The following is a 17,185-nucleotide window of genomic DNA, read 5'->3' as shown; positions in this document are numbered from 1 at the left end:
GGGCTTTCCGAGCCCGCTAGCCCCGCAGCTGCAACCGTCCTCGGGTCGGAATGTTCCGGCCCACGAAGAGGCGCTCAGCGCGGATCGCTCTCCGGTCGGCGTGCCGGCCCCGCCCTTCCCCACGTCGCTGCGCGCCCGGGGGCGGGGCTTGGCGCGTGCCGCCCCCGCACGGCGAGGCGTCTGTCGATTGGCCACTGGGGCCCGGGTACCTCCAGCGGAGCGCACTTCCCCCCAGGTTTCCCGCCAGGAGAAGGCGCGCGGTAGATGCAGTGCGTTTGGGCGCTCAGTCCGACAGAACGGTTGGGCCTCCCTGGCTGTCGCTATGTCGCGACAGAGCACCCTGTACAGCTTCTTCCCCAAGTCTCCGGCGCTGAGTGATGCCAACAAGGCCTCGGCCAGGGCCTCACGCGAAGGCGGCCGCGCCGCCGCTGCCACCCGGGCCTCTCCTCCAGGAGAGGATGCGGCCTGGAGCGAGGCAGGGCCTGGGCCCAGGCCCCTGGCGCGCTCCGCGTCACCGCCCAAGGCGAAGAACCTCAACGGAGGTTTGCGGAGATCCGCAGCGACTGCGGCCCCCACCAGGTAGCGGGATGGGGTCGAAGGCGGGGGCATAGCGGCGGGGCGCTCGGAACCCGGGGAGGGGAGGCTCGCACAGGGGCTGGGAGGCGGCACGGCCTGGCCCTGGGATCGGAGGCAGGGCCACAGAGGTGGCTTAAAGGAGTACAGGGGCCGAGTCGAGCATTTCGGGGTGTAGCTTGTAAACAGGGTTAGAGGAGAGAGGCTGTGCAGGAAGAGGGCTGGAGGGAAGACGCGGAGAGTTCGGGAGCTTTGGAGGGAGGAAACGCGTCCCGCCAGGTGGGGGGCTGGGAGAAGGGAGGGGCGACGCGCGCAGTTCGCGGTGGGGAGGGGGTCCGGGAGGTGGGAGAACTGGGGGTGGGGCGGGAAGGGGAAGGCGCCTAGCCCGTCTGGTGTGCGGAGCGGGGGAAGGGTGGCGGGAAGGAGGAATGCCTGCGGGAGGCAGAACGCCGCGAGCCAGGTGGCTTGGGGTGCGAAAGGAGGTTCCTCGGCCAGCGCCGATATAGTGAGTTGGGACTCCAGTAGTCTTCGAGGTAGACACTTTTGGGTAATTAAGAGCCGCGGTCGCCCAGACGCCGTGGGGACGGTAGGCCGCGACCTGAGAGCGCAGGGTCGGGGGGTGTCGCTGTGCGGACCCCTGGGCTTGACTGGGCGGAGTGCGGGCGGGGCGGGGAGGCGAGCCGAAGTGTTTGGGATCTGGCCGGGTCCTCCCGTAGTAGGTAGACTGCACGTCCACCAAGACAAATGAAAATAGAAGCTATATTTTGACGCACGTGGAAACTCGTGTCGAGTGGAAAATACTTTCTTTTATGAAATAGTGTAATTTTTATGGGGCAATGTAATGTTTTCGAAGGTTGAGGGTGGGCTTTTAGAGGCCTTAATCTGGCCCTGGGCAAAGATGTGTGGACGCGACCCCAGGGAAGCCGGCCGAGAGTTGTCCTCACTTTCTGGGCAGTTCAAGGTCCCCTACCCCCCCCACCCCTTTTTTTTTTGAGACGGAATTTAGCTTTTGTTGCCCAGGCTGGAGTGCAATGGCGCAATCTCGGTTCACCTCAACCTCCGCCTCCCGGGTTCAAGCAGTTCTCCTACCTCACCCTTTGGAGTAGCTGATACTATAGGCATGTGCCACCACGCCCCGCTAATTTGGTATAGTTAGTAGAGACGGATTTTCTCCATGTTGGTCAGGCTGGTCTCGAACTCCCGACCTCAGGTGATCCGCCCGCCTCGGCCTCCCAAAGTGTTGGAATTACAGGCGTGAGCCACCGCACCCGGCTTGTTGAGGGTTTTTTATCTGGGCAGCGGGCGACATTTTGAAAAGCTCACTTTTACTGTTTGCCAGATACCAAAACACAAAGTTCAATAGTAGCTATTTGAAAAAAAAAATGAATAAATAAGGCTCAGAAAACACTCATTCAAGATAAGAGAGCTAGTTAGTGGGTTTGTTTTTGTTTTTGTTTTGAGACGGAGTCTCCCTCTGTCGCCCAGGCTGGAGAGCAGTGGCTCGTTCTCGGCTCACTGCAACCTCCGCCTCCCGGGTTCAAGCGATTCTCCTACATCAGCTTCCCGAGTAGCTGGGATTACAGGCGTGCTCCACTGTGGCCTGGCTAATTTTTCGTATTTTTAGTAGAGACGGGGTTTCACCATGTTGACCAGGCGTGTCTTGGAACTGCTGACCTCAAGTGAGCCACCGCGCCCGGCCCCTAGTTAGTGGTTTTGAGTAATGGATTTTCCCTGAGTTTAAAGTGTCCTATAGAAATTCTGAGATTTTTCTAATTGTAATTGTAATGTTACCCTTGTTTAAGTGACCGTTGTCCACAATTTAAGTATATATAGTTGTGCATGAGTAGAATCTGCTTGTGGGGAACAGAGCCAGCATTTGCAAAGGCAGACTTACGGTTAGAAATGAATGATGTGGCCAGGAGTGGTGGGTCACGCCTGTAATCCCAGCACTTTAGGAGGTTGAGGAGGGTGGATCAGCTGAGGTCTGGAGTTCCAGACTAGCCTGGCCAACATTGTGAAACCCTGTCTCTACTAAAAATACAAAAATTAGCTGGGCGTGGTGGCGCACGCCTGTAGTCCCAGCTACTTGGGAGGCTGAGGCCAGGAGAATCACTTGGACCCGGGAGGCGGAAGTTGCAGTGAACTGAGATTGCGCAGCTGCACTCCAGACTGGACAACACAGTGAGACTCTGTCAAAACAAAAAACAAAAAAAAAGAAACAAAGCCGATACGTTATGTTTACTTGAGCATGAATTGTTGACTCCAAACCAAAGGGGTGTGTGTATTTATTTAGTTGTTCATTTTTTTGTTTGTTTGTTTTCTGTGTATTTATTTTAAGGATGTACTTTACATTCATGTTGAATAGCCTATGTTTCTTGAGGTTTAAGAGACTTGTAAAAATAAAACATTGTATACACCTCAACTCTCATTATGGAGAAGATTCCAGGGAATTCAAGAAAGATGAGTATTTGATACCAGGTTTCTAAAGAAATTTCAGTGTTTAGATCACTTTGCTGAGCACAGCATTAGGCATTACCGATCCTGGATACCACCATGAACAGGACAAAGCAAAGAGGCAATTCTAGACTCCCAAGTGGAAAGGGGATGGAGAGGATGTGGGTCAGGCTAGGGTCTCAGCTCTGTCAACCGAAACTAGAAGGACAAATAGGGTTAGACAGGTTATAGTTAGAATGGGAAGCTGGTTTAGAAAGAGGAAGATCTGCAAACTGTGGGTAGGCTGAAGGAGGAGGAGGAGGGAGCATTGGAGAGATCCAATCAGGAACAGTCTGATGAGCTAGAGACATTTGGATTACTCCATGAATCATTTAAGCCTTAAGCCTTAAAACATGTTGAATGTGCCGGGTGCGGTGGCTCAAGCCTGTAATCCCAGCACTTTGGGAGGCCGAGGCGGGTGGATCATGAGGTCAAGAGATCGAGACCATCCTGGTCAACATGTGAAACCCCGTCTCTACTAAAAATAGAAAAAAACTAGCTGGGCGTGGTGGCGCATGCCTGTAATCCCAGCTACTTAGGAGGCTGAGGCAGGAGAATTGCCTGAGCCCAGGAGGCGGAGGTTGCGGTGAGCCGAGATCGCGCCATTGCACTCCAGCCTGGGTAACAAGAGCGAAACTCCGTCTCAAAAAAAAAAAAAAACAAAAAAACATGTTGAATGTCTCTTCTTTTTTTTTTTTTTTTTTTTTTTTAGAGGGAGTTTCCCTCTTGTTGCCCAGGGCTGGAGTGCAGTGGTGCTCACTGCAACCTCGGCCTCCCAAGTTAAAGCAATTCTTCTGCCAAGTAGCTGGGATTACAGGTGCCTGCCACCATGCCTGACTACTTTTTGTATTTATAGTAGAGACGGGGTTTCACCATATTGGCCAGGCTGGTCGTGAACTCCTGACCTCAGGTAATTCTCATACCTCAGCCTCCCAAAGTGCTGGATTACAGGCTTGAGCCACCATTTTAATGTTTGTCATTTAGATTTCCTCTTGTGCTGAAGTGTTTGTCGTTTGCTGTTTCTTTTTTTCCCTAGTTCTTTGTCAATTGTGTGTGAAGTAAATGTCTTCTTCCACAATGAGTTCTTTGATTTATTTTATGGCGTTGTTGCTGCTGCTGCTGCTGTTGAATAATAGAGGTCTCACTATGTTGCCCAGGCTGGTCTTGAACTCCTGTTCTAAAGTGTTCTCCCACTTTAGCCTCTTAACCTGTTGGGATTACAGGTGTGAGCCACCACACCCAGCCTTATGGCATCTTTTGATGAACAAATCATTGATTATGATGTGGAATTGTCCTTTTATTTTCTCTATGGTTAATGTTTCTATAGGTTTCATTTAAGAAATCCACAGGGAGACTGGGTGCAGTGGCTCACGCCTGTAATCCTAGCACTTTGCGGGAGCTGAGGCAGTCCAACATGGATAGACCCTGTCTGTCTAAAAAAAAATACGAAAATTAGCCAGGCATGGTGGCATATGCCTGTAGTCCCAGCTCCTTGGGAGACTGAGATGGAAGGACTGCTTGAGTTCAGGAGGTTGAGGCTGTAGTGAGCCTCTATCATGCCATTGCATTCCAGCCTGGGTAGCAGAGTGAGATGGTGTTCCTCTAAAAATAATTTTAAAAGTTGGTGAAAATGTCGATTATATGTTTTAGGGACAACTAGTAATTCACATCAAATTGTAGACTACAGAGAAATAAAAAGTAATATGATTTTTTTTTTTTTTTTTTTTTTTTTTTTTTGAGACAGAGTTTCACTCTTGTTACCCAGACTGGAGTGCAATGGCGCGATCTCGGCTCACCGCAACCTCCGCCTCCTGGGTTCAGGCAGTTCTCCTGCCTCAGCCTCCTGAGTTGCTGGGATTACAGGCATGTGCCACCATGCCCAGCTAATTTTTTGTATCTTTAGTAGAGACGGGGTTTCACCATGTTGACCAGGATGGTCTCGATCTCTTGACCTCGTGATCCACCCGCCTCGGCCTCCCAAAGAAGTAATATGATTTTAAAGCAGAATTTAAAAGATCTGTTTAGTGGCCAGGCATGGTGGCTCACGCCTGTAATCTCAGCACTTTGGGAGGTTGAGGCAGGCAGATCATGAGGTCAAGAGATTGAGACCATCCTGGCCAATATGGTAAAACACTGTCTTTACCAAAAATACAAAAACTAGCTGGGCACGGTGGTGGGCCCCTGTAATCCCAGCTACTCAGGAGGCTGAGGCAGGAGAATCACGTGAACCCAGGAGGTGGAGGTTGCAGTGAGCTGAGGTAGTTGAGGTGGTGCCATTGCACTCCAGCCTGGTGACAGAGCGAGACTCTGTCCCCCCCCCCCAAAAAAAAATCTGTTTAGTGTATATTTAGACAAAGTCATTAATGGCTTTATTATATCAAAGTTTTTACATGTATTTTGTGAGCTGTCAGATTTTCTTAATTGTCTTAAAAAACCCCAAGAATACTAGGCATTTAAGACATCACTTAAAGCTTTAAAAGCACTTGCAGAATCATAACATCATAATTTAAGGTGTTTTTGAAGGTCAGGAGCAATGGTGGGCAGTGTTTTGCTCTGTTGTCCAGGCTGAAGTACATGGCAGATCTCAGCGATCCTCCCATCTCAGCTTCCTGAGTAGTTGGGGCCACAGGTGCACACCACCATACTTGGCTAATTTTTAAATTTTTTGTAGATACAGGGTCTTACGGTGTAGGCTAGACTGGAATTCCTGGGCTCTCAAGAGATCTCCCAAAGTGCTAGGATCATAGGTGTGAGCCACCATACCTGGCCTATTTTGGGATTCTTAAAAACTTCAGGATTACCGTAGATAAAATTTTAAAATTACCTTTAAAGAATTCAAGTTTACACATAAACAATTTTTGTAAAGGGTTTTCTAGGCCGGGCACGGTGACTCACGCCTGTAATCCCAGCAGTTTGGGAGGCCGAGACAGGTGGATCACGAGGTCAAGAGATCGAGACAATCCTGGTCAACATGGTGAAACCCCGTCTCTACTAAAAATACAAAAATTAGCTAGGCATGGTGGTGCACGCCTGTAGTCCCAGCTACTCGGGAGGCTGAAGTAGAATTGCTTGAACCCAGGAGACGGAGGTTGCGGTGAGCCGAGATCGCGTATTGCACTCCAGCCTGGGTAACGGACTCCGTCTCAAAAAAAAAAATTTTCTTCGTTAGCAGTGAGTGAATAAAAATTTTGAGAAATGTTTGTAATTTTTAGTTTTGTTACACAATACATTTTACTACCTGTTTTATCTTTTTGGCTCGGAAACCACTGTTTCCTGGGCTCAGGATATTTAGTGATGCTCTTTTTCTTCAAGCTTTTTAGCTTTAAGGAACTGCATATTAACTAAAATTTTTAGTCTTTGCATTTTATATACTGCTTTTTCTTTTTTCTTTTCTTTTCTTTTTTTTTTTGAGACGGAGTTTCGCTCTTGTTACCCAGGCTGGAGTGCAATGGCGCGATCTCGGCTCACCGCAACCTCCGCCTCCTGGGTTCAGGCAATTCTCCTGCCTCAGCCTCCTGAGTAGCTGGGATTACAGGCACGCGCCACCATGCTCAGCTAATTTTTTGCACCATTAGTAGAGACGGGGTTTCACCATGTTGACCAGGATGGTCTCGATCTCTTGACCTCGTGATCCACCCGCCTCGGCCTCCCAAAGTGCTGGGATTACAGGCTTGAGCCACCGCGTCCGGCCCCCCTTTTTTTTCTTTGGAGATGGAATCTTGCTCTCTCACCCAGGCTGGAGTGCAGTGGCGCAATCTCAGTTCACTGCAACCTCTGCCTCATGAGTTCAAGTGATTCTCCTACCTTAGCCTCCCAAGTAGCTGGGATCATAGGCTTGTGCCACCATTCCCAGCTAATTTTTGTATTTTTAGTAGAGATAGGGTTTCACTATGTTAGCCAGGTTGGTTTCAAACTCCTGACCTCAAGTGATTGGACCACCTCAGCCTCCCCAAATGCTGGAATTACAGGCGTGAGTCACCACCTACAGACTTTTTCTTTCTTTCTTTTTTATTTTTGGATTTTTTTGGTAGAGTTGGGGTCTCGTTATGTTGCCCATACTGGTCTCAAACTTGTGGGCTCAAGTGATCCTCCCTCCTCGGCCTCTAAAGTAGCTGGAACTACAGGGGTGCATGCCACCCAAACCAGCTAATATTTTGTTTTTGAGACAGAGTTTTGCTCTTGTTACCCGGGCTGGAGTGCAATGGCGTGATCTCAGCTCACTGCAACCTCCGCCTCCTGGGTTCAGGCAAGTCTCCTGCCTCAGCCTCCTGAGTAGCTGGGATTACAGGCATGCGCCACCATGCCCAGCTAATTTTTTGTATTTTTAGTAGAGACGGGGTCTCACCATGTTGACCAGGATGGTCTCCATCTCTTGACCTCGTGATCCACCCGCCTCGGCCTCCCGAAGTGCTGGGATTACAGGCTTGAGCCACCATGCCCTGCCCAGCTAATTTTTTAAAGTTTTAAGTAGAGACAGCCCCCTATTATATTGCTTAGGCTGGCCTTGAATTCCTGGTCTCAAGTGATCTCCCTCATTGGCTTCTCAAATTGCTCACATTAACATTCGTGAGCCATTGCACCTGGCCTATATTTATATTTGAAGGAAGGGATACTTTATATTTCATGATTTGGTCTAAATCATGTGGTTTCAGTTGGCTAATTGTTATTCAGAAGTGTCTAACTGTTCTTGTTATGTGCCTATTTTAATTTTGAAGTTATTCAGTGAAACTTTTAAGCAGGCCTAGGTATCTAATACTTAGGGATTATCAGCAGTTTTTGACCTCTTTATTACTCTTCTGCATTCTGTATCCTATTTGACTCTTCTGCAGCTCTTCTGTATTCTCTTAGATTCCTCCTCCCTGTTCCTGAAAATTCACAGGGCTAAATCTGTTTTTGATTTTGTAGCAATATGTACTCTGGCACATTAGGCACTCACTTGTTGACTTGAGTTTTTCTGTAAAACTAGTTTGTAGCGGCCGGGCGCGGTGGCTCAAGCCTGTAATCCCAGCACTTTGGGAGGCCAAGGCGGGTGGATCACGAGGTCGAGAGATCGAGACCATCCTGGTCAACATGGTGAAACCCCGTCTCTACTAAAAATACAAAAAATTAGCTGGGCGTGGTGGCGCGTGCCTGTAATCCCAGCTACTCAGGAGGCTGAGGCAGGAGAATTACCTGAACCCAGGAGGCGGAGGTTGCAGTGAGCCGAGATCGCGCCATTGCACTCCAGCCTGGGTAACGAGAGCGAAACTCCGTCTCAAAAAAAAAAAAAAAAAAAAACCTAGTTTGTAGCAGGAGTGCTAGGTAGCTTTTGAAATACACAGAATATAGCTGGAAAAAGATTCCAAGCAAGTCTAATGAATTAGATAATTTACCTAATTAGTAAATTATATAATCAATATAACTCAGCCTGTAATCCTGTTTCTGATATGTACAGACCATATTGTATAGGTGACACTAACTAACTTAGAGAGCATATGCCGTGATTCCATGCTTTTTTCCTGTGATCAACATTATACCAAATTTCTGCATGGTTTTAAAACTTTGATTCTGAGAAAGTTTCTCACCCTAATAACATAACTTACTATATTTGTGTTTGTTTTCATAGTTAATTATGCATTATGATATCATTTTGCTTGCTTTTTAAAAATGACTTGAATATCTGACTAAATTCTTGAATTTCTGTGCTTCAATATTAATGCCAGAAGACTTCCAGGGAGTCTTAATGATACCTTTCTTGGAATTGTTTATTTGTAGGTAACTGCCTTTAAGGAAACTTGACCATATATTAACTAAGTTATGTATTTCCTTTTGGCAACAGTTGTGACTTCTCACCAGGAGATTTGGTTTGGGCCAAGATGGAGGGTTACCCCTGGTGGCCTTGTCTGGTTTACAACCACCCCTTTGATGGAACATTCATCCGCGAGAAAGGGAAATCAGTTCGTGTTCATGTACAGTTTTTTGATGATAGCCCAACAAGGGGCTGGGTTAGCAAAAGGCTCTTAAAGCCATATACAGGTAAGAGTCACTACTGCTCTGTGTGTGTGTGTGTGTGTGTGTGTGTGTGTGTGTGTGTGTGTGAGAGAGAGAGAGAGAGAGAGAGAGAGAGAGAGAGAGAGACTTCCCATACGGTGAAAAACTTTTTTTTTTTGAAGACGGAGCCTTGCTCTGTAGCCCAGGCTGGAGTGCAGTGGCATAATCTCGGCTCAACACAACTTCCACCTCCGGGGTTCAAGCTATTCTCCTGCCTCAGCGTCCTGAGTAGCTGGGTTTACAGGCATGCACCACAACGCCCAGCTAACTTTTGTATTTTCAGTAGAGATAAAGGTTTCACCATGTTAGTCAGGCTGGTCTTGAACTCCTGACCTCATGATCCGACCGCCTCAGCCTCTCCAAGTCTTGGGATTACAGGCTTGAGCCACTGGACCTGGCCCATATGGTGAAATTAAATTAAGCCTATTTTACCCCAGCAAATTGCAAGGATGGCAGTTGTGAAAGCTTCTGACATGGGAAACGAATGAAACATGTAGCTGGTCTTTAGCCGGTTTGTTTTGTAGAATGGAATTTTTATTTCTGTCCTTTGAGTGACTTACAGCAATATTATACCCTTAATATAATAAAGGTAAATTAAACTGTCCCCCCATCTTGAAGGGTCCAAGAAAAAGTTAATGTCATGAGGATACATAGCTTATAGATCAGAGACATTATCTAGGAAAGATGGAGAGGTACACTGCCTGGCCTCCAAACTACTCACTCATCAGCACATCTGAGTTGAATTTCACACCAGACTTCTGAACCATAACTTTTTCTTCCCAGGTCCAGTCTCATTTATCACAGACATCAACGGTCCTGCATGTTTAATCTCACTTGGGCTAGGTGTCTGTTTTCTTTCTTTCTTTCTTTCTTTCTTTTTTTTTTTTTGTGAGACAGTCTCCCTCTGTTGCCCAGGCTGAAGTGCAGGGGCGTGATCTCGGCTCACTGCAACGTCCGCCTCCTGGGTTCAAGCAATTCTCTCTCTCTTTTTAAATTTTTTTTTTTTTTTTTTTGAGACGGAGTTTCGCTCTTGTTACCCAGGCTGGAGTGCAATGGCGCGATCTCGGCTCACCGCAACCTCCGCCTCCTGGGGTCAGGCAATTCTCCTGCCTCAGCCTCCTGAGTAGCTGGGATTACAGGCACGTGCCACCATGCCCAGCTAATTTTTTGCACTTTTAGTAGACACGGGGTTTCACCATGTTGACCAGGATGGTCTCGATCTCTCGACCTCGTGATCCACCCGCCTCGGCCTCCCAAAGTGCTGGGATTACAGGCTTGAGCCACCGCGCCCGGCCTCTCTTTTTAAATTTTTAAAAAAAGATGGGGTTTCACCATGTTGGTCAGGCTGGTCTTGAACTCCCAACTTCAGGTGATCTGCCCGCCTTGGTCTCCAAAGTGCTTGGATTACAGGCCTGAGCCACCATGCCAGGCTTTAAAAAATTTTTTTTTAATGCAGTTCTCTTATCTCAGCCTCCTGAGTCGCTGGGGTTACAGGCACATGACATGTCACCGGGCTATTTTTTTTTTTTTTTTAATGGAGACGCAGTTTTGCTCCTTTTGCCCAGGCTGGAGTGTAGTAGCGTGATCTCAGCTCACTGCAACCTCTGCCTCCTGGGTTCAAGAGATTTTCCAGCCTCAGCCTCCTGAGGAGCTGGGATTACAGGTACATGCTGCCACGCCCAGCTATTTTTGTGTTTTTAGTAGATACGGGATTTCACCATGTTGGCCAGGCTGACCTCCAGTATAATCTCACCTGCCTCTGCCTCCCAAAGTGCTGGGATTACAGGCATGAGCCACTGCACCTGGCCGTCCAGCTAATTTTTTATTTTTTTTTGGATGGAGTTTCATTCTTTTCGCCCAGGCTGGAGTGTAGTAGTGGCATGATCTCCGCTCACTGCAACCTCCGCCTCCGGTGTTCAAGTGATTCTCCTGCCTCAGTCTCCCGAGTAGGTGGGATTACAGACATGCACCACCATGCCCAGATAATTTTTTTGCATTTTTAGTAGAGATAGGGTTTCGCCACATTGGCCAGGCTGGTCTTGAACTCCTCATCTCGTGATCCACCTGCCTTGGCCTCCCAAAGTGCTGGGCTTACAGGCATGAGCCACTGTGCACAGCCACACCTGGCTAATTTTTTTTTTTTTTGAGATGGAGTTTAGCTCTTGTTATCCATGCTGGAGTGCAATGGCATGATGTTGGCTCACCGCAACCTCCATCTCCTGTGTTGAAGCAATTCTCTTGCCTTAGCCTCTTGAGTAGCTGGGATTACAGGCATGCACCGCTATGCCCAGATAATTTTTGTATTTATTTAGTAGAGACGGGGTTTCACCATGTTGACCGGGATGGTCTCAATCTCTTGACCTCGTGATCCACCCGCCTCGGTCTCCCAGAGTTCTGGGATTATAGGTGTGAACTACCGTGCCCGGCCTCACCTGGCTAATGTTTTTTTTTTGAGACGGAGTTTTGCTCTTGTTACCCAGGCTGGAGTGCAATGGCGCGATCTCAGCTCACCGCAACCTCTGCCTCCTGGGTTCAGGCAATTCTCCTGCCTCAGCCTCCTGAGTAGCTGGGATTACAGGCACGCGCCATCATGCCCAGCTAATTTTTTGTATTTTTAGTAGAGACGGGGTTTCACCATGTTGACCAGGATGGTCTCGATCTCTAGACCTGGTGACCCTCCCACCTCCCAAAGTGCTGGGATTACAGGCATGAGCCACCGCGCCCGGCCACCTGGCTAATTTTTAAACAGTTGTTTTTTTAAAGAGATGAGGATCTTGCTATGTTGCCCAGAGTGGTCTTGAATTCTTGGCCTCCTGTGATCCTCCTGCATCAGACTCCTAAGTAGTTGGGCCATCTGGCTAAAGTAACTTATTTTCTGATACTGTTTATTTATATTTAAAATCATCTCATTTGGGTTGCTTTGGGGCCGGGCGTGGTGGCTCACACCTGTAATCCCAGCATTTTGGAAGGCCAAGGCAAGCAGATTACCTGAGGTCGGGAGTTTGAGACTTGCCTGACCAACATGGTGAAACCCTGTCTCTACAGAAAAATACAAAAATTAGCTAGGCTTGGTGGCACATGCCTGTAATTCAGCTACTTGGGAAGCCGAGGCAGAAGAATCGCTTGAACCCAGGAGGTGGAGGTTGCAGTGAGGCGAGATGGCACCACTGCACTCCAACCTGGGTAATAGAGTGAGACTCTATCTCAAAAAAAAAAAGGCCAGGTGGGGTGGCTCATGCCTGTAATATCCCAGCACTTTAGGAGGCTGAGGTAGGTGCATCACGAGGTCAGAAGTTAAGGACCAGCCTGGCCAAGGACCTACTAAAAATACTAAAATCAGCTGGGCATGGTGGTGGGCACCTGTAATACTACTTGGGAAACTGAGGCAGAGACCTGCTTGAACCTGGTAGGCAGAGGTTGCAGTGAGCCGAGATTGCGCCACTGCACTCAGCCTGGGTGACAGAGCAAGACTCAGTCTCAAAAACAAAAATAATAAATAAAAATGAGCTGTCATTGAACCAGTTGATAGATAAGATCTCTTCCAGGAACAATTTTGAGATTAAAAAGAATCTTTGGCAGAATGACTTTTTGTGTGTGTGATGGGAGTCCCGGTTTATCACCCAGGCTGGAGTGCAGTGGTACAATCTCAGCTCACTGCAGTCTCCGCCTCTTGGGTTCAGGCGATTCTCCTGCCTCTGCCTTCCAAGGAGTAGCTGGGATTACAGGTGCCCGCCACCATGCTCACTCAGCTAATGTTTGTGCTTTTTAATAGCGATGGGGTTTTACCATATTGGTCAAGCTGGTCTCGAATTCCTGATCTTTAAGTGATCTGCCCACCTTGGCCTCCCAAAGTTCTAGGATTACAGGCGTGAGCCACTATACCCAGCCCAGAATGACTTTTTATTTTATTATTTTTTTTTTTTTAGACGGAGTTTCGCTCTCGTTACCCAGGCTGGAGTGCAATGGCGCGATCTCGGCTCACTGCAACCTCCGCCTCCTGGGTTCAGGCAATTCTCCTGCCTCAGCCTCCTGAGTAGCTGGGATTACAGGCACGCGCCACCATGCCCAGCTAATGTTTTGTATTTTTAGTAGAGACGGAGTTTCACCATGTTGACCAGGATGGTCTCGATCTCTCGACCTCGTGATCCATCCGCCTCAGCCTCCCAAAGTGCTGGGATTACAGGCTTGAGCCACCGCGCCCGGCCAGAATGACTTTTAAAAAGAGATCAATAAAATGTTTTCATTTATATTGTCATTATCTTATAAAAATATCCTTGTGAATACTGCTCTTTGCCGCTTAGAATTCTCAATTGTCGCCGGGCGTGGTGGCTCAAGCCTGTAATCCTAGCACTTTGGGAGGCCGAGGCGGGTGGATCACGAGGTCGAGAGATCGAGACCATCCTGGTCAACATGGTGAAACCCCGTCTCTACTAAAAATACAAAAAATTAGCTGGGCATGGTGGCTCGTGCCTGTAATCCCAGCTACTCAGGAGGCTGAGGCAGGAGAATTGCCTGAGCCCAGGAGGCGGAGGTTGCGGTGAGCCGAGATCGCGCCATTGCACTCCAGCCTGGGTAACAAGAGCGAAACTCTGTCTCAAAAAAAAAAAAAAAAAGAATTCTCAATTGTCGCAATACATGTATGTTAATAAATTGGCAGAGAGGCATGGTGAAAAAAGTAGACCTTTTTTTAATTGAGATTTTTTAGATTTGTAGAGACTTGATCAAGCATTCTTGGGAATATCACTAGATAATGTGTTGGGGCAGACTGCAGCTGCAATAGGTGCTTTGGGAAAAGTTCACTCACCCACCCTCCAGTTGATTTTGCTTGTTGCAGTCTGTAGCTTTGGTGCAACCCTTCAGAGAAGTGCAAGTTGGTCTTAATCTTAGGCAGCACATAAAAGTTGCCAATTCCATGGAAATTTAGGTTGTCCTGGTAGTTTTAATGTATAGGAAGAAGGAAATATGTAATGTTTTGATCTGTTAAATTTACACAAACTTGTTTCTTTTCCAATTATTAAATTTCAGCAGATCAGAGACATCAAAGAATAATTATAAACCATTAGACATGTGATCTTCTGCACCTAACCTTTGCTCAGTGGTTAGAAGTGTCATTTAATATTATAATGAAATTACTAAATTAAAATTATGAAGGAAGGGTTTTTCTTTATTTTATTTTATTTTTTTTTTTTTTTGGAGACGGAGTTTCCGCTCGTTACCCAGGCTGGAGTGCAATGGCGCGATCTTGGCTCACCGCAACCTCCGCCTCCTGGGTTCGGGCAATTCTCCTGCCTCAGCCTCCTGAGTAGCTGGGATTACAGGCATGTGCCACCATGCCCAGCTAATTTTTTGTATTTTTAGTAGAGACGGGGTTTCACCATGTTGACTGGGATGGTCTCGATCTCTCGACCTCGTGATCCACCCGCCTCAGCCTCCCAAAGTGCTGGGATTACAGGCTTGAGCCACCGCGCCCGGCTGGGTTTTTCTTTAAAGCAGAGCTGGGTAAAGTTTCCTTTTGTGTTTTTTGAGATGGATTCTGTCTTTGTTGCCCAGGCTGGAGTACAGTGGCTTTGAGACGAAGTCTCACTTTGTCACCCAGGCTGGAGTGCAGTGGTGTCATCTTGGCTCACTGCAACCTCCGTCTCCTGGGTTCATCCTCCCGCTTCAGTCTCCCTAGTAGCTGGGACTCCCAAGTGTACACCACCACACCTGGCTAGTTTTTGTGTTATTGTTTTTTTGAGATGGAGTTTCACTCTTATTGCCCAGGGTAGAGTACAATGGTGCGATCTTGGCTCTCCGCAACCTCTGCCTCCCAGATTCAAGCCATTCTCCTGCCTCAGCCTCTCTAGTAGCTGGATGTGCCACCATGCCCAGAGACACGGGTTTCTCCATGTTGGTCAGGCTGGTCTCCAAACTCCTGACCTCAGGGGATCTGCCCGCCTCAGCCTCCCAAAGTGCTGGGATTACAGGTGTGAGCCACTGCACCTCGCCTAATTTTTATATTTTTAGTAGAGACGGATGTCACCATGTTGGCCAGGCTGGTCCTGAATTCCTGACCTGAAGTTATCCACCTGCCTAGGCCTCCCAAAGTGCTGGGATTACAGGTGCGAGTCACTATGCCCAGCCCTAAAGTTTCATTTTGTTGGAACGGTTTTGAGAAAATAAATGTTAACGCATTGAGTCTGAACTAAGCTACCCTTTCAAAATGTAAAGGCCCTTACAGTAGCACAAATTGTTGGTTATTCTTTTTTTTTTTTTTTTTTTTTTTTTTTTTGAGACAGAGTTTCGCTCTTGTTACCCAGGCTGGAGTGCAATGGCACGATCTCGGCTCACCGCAACCTCCGCCTCCTGGGTTCAGGCAATTCTCCTGCCTCAGCCTCCTGAGTAGCTGGGATTACAGGCACGCGCCACCATGCCCAGCTAATTTTTTGTATTTTTTTTAGTAGAGACGGGGTTTCACCATGTTGACCAGGATGGTCTCGATCTCTTGACCTTGTGATCCACCCACCTCGGCCTCCCAAAGTGCTGGGATTACAGGCTTGAGCCACCGCGCCCGGCTGGTTATTCTTTTATCCATTTAGACATATCTAGTTTTCTGTGGGACAAAACTCATAGCTGCATTTAACTGACAGTATAGTCTTTGTCTTCCTGAAGTTTGGGTTCTCCCCCACCCCCGAGATGGAGTCTCACTCTGTCACTTAGGCTGAGTGCAGTGGCGCGATCTGTGCTTATTGCATTCTCTGCCCCCTTTGGGTTCAAGCGATTCTCCTGCCTTAGGCTCCCAAGTGACTGGGACTACAGGTATGCACCACCATGCCTGGCTAATTTTTGCATTTTCAGTAGAGACGGGGTTTCACTGTATTGGTTAGCTGGCCTCCCAAAATGCTGAGATTAAACGCATGAGCCACTGCACCTGGCCAGTACATTCTTAAGAAATGGTCTCGGCTGGGCGCGGTGGCTCAAACCTGTAATCCCAGCACTTTGGGAGGCTGAGGCGGGTGGATCACAAGGTCAAGAGATCGAGACCATCCTGGTCAACATGGTGAAACCTCGTCTCTACTAAAAATACAAAAAAAATTAGCTGGGCATGGTGGTGCTTGCCTTTAATCCCAGCTACTCAGGAGGCTGAGGCAGGAGAATTGCTTGATCCCAGGAGGCGGAGGTTGCGGTGAGCCGAGATCACGCCATTGCACTCCAGCCTGGGTAACAAGAGCGAAACTCCGTCTCAAAAAAAAAAAAAAAAAAGAAATGGTCTCAAACCCCTTTTAAATTTTCTGTCTCACTTGAAGAGGTATGCCCACCTGTTCAGGGCTGTAGACCCGGTCGTCATAAGAGAAACTAGGTAGTAAGTAGTCCTGGGTGACCGCATAGGGCAACTTCAAGGAGGTAAAGTTGGTGATTTTAGTTTCACCAGTAGTTTTTCCCTGAATATTTATTCCTTATGTGCTTTATTGATGCCTATATCAATAAAAAGTAATGGCACACTACAAATTACATTTTTTTTTTTTTTTTTTTTGAGAGGAAGTCTCGCTCTGTTGCCCAGGCTGGAGTGCAGTGGTGCGATCTCGGCTCACTGCAACCTCTGCCTCCCGAGTCGAAGCAATTCTCCTGCCTCAGCCTCTCAAGTAGCTGAGATTACAGGCATGCACCACCACACTCGGCTAATTTTTTATTTTTAGTAGAGACAGGGTTTCACCATGTTGGCCAGGCTGATCTTAAACTCCTGACCTCAGGTGATCCACCCGCCTCAGCCTCCCAAAGTGCTGGGATTACTGGCATGAGCCACTGTGCCCGGCCCACGAATTATACTTAATTGTTGTCATTCTTGTTCATTAGGGCAAATGTTGTAGGTTGAGTCAGGTGTCCAGCCAACAAGTGTGTGTGTTTGTGTGTGTGTGTGTGTGTGTGTGTAAATTTTTTATCCCATTGAGACAGGGTCTTTCACTATCACCCAGGCTGGAGTGCATTGGTGCAATGTTGGCTCACTGCAACCCCTGCCTCCCAGGTTTAAGTGATTCTCCCACAGCCTCCCAAGTAGCTGGTACTACAGGGCACACAACCACCCTCATCCCCAGCTAATTTCTGTATTTTT

The 17,185-nt window shown here is 47.9% G+C and overlaps 1 protein-coding gene across 2 annotated transcripts in view; it reads left to right on the top strand.

The window, feature by feature from the left end:
* Positions 1-192: 192 nt before the first annotated feature.
* The window catches only part of MSH6 (mutS homolog 6), a 30,415-nt gene continuing 13,422 nt past the window's right edge, over positions 193-17,185 (top strand). The window contains exons 1-2 of one of the 2 annotated variants that reach the window (XM_074400292.1): positions 193-556; positions 8,885-9,081. In XM_074400292.1, coding sequence (XP_074256393.1) covers positions 378-556; positions 8,885-9,081 — 376 coding nt within the window. In that variant the 5' untranslated portion in view covers positions 193-377. Of the gene's footprint in view, positions 580-8,884; positions 9,082-17,185 lie in introns of both variants that reach the window. The other variant, XM_003922758.4, reaches the window with a different exon arrangement.

Source organism: Saimiri boliviensis, chromosome 1 (assembly GCF_048565385.1).
Source record: "Saimiri boliviensis isolate mSaiBol1 chromosome 1, mSaiBol1.pri, whole genome shotgun sequence".
NCBI lineage: Eukaryota > Metazoa > Chordata > Mammalia > Primates > Cebidae > Saimiri > Saimiri boliviensis.
Note: the sequence above shows the minus strand (reverse complement) of the source record. Positions and strands in the feature narration are given on the sequence as shown.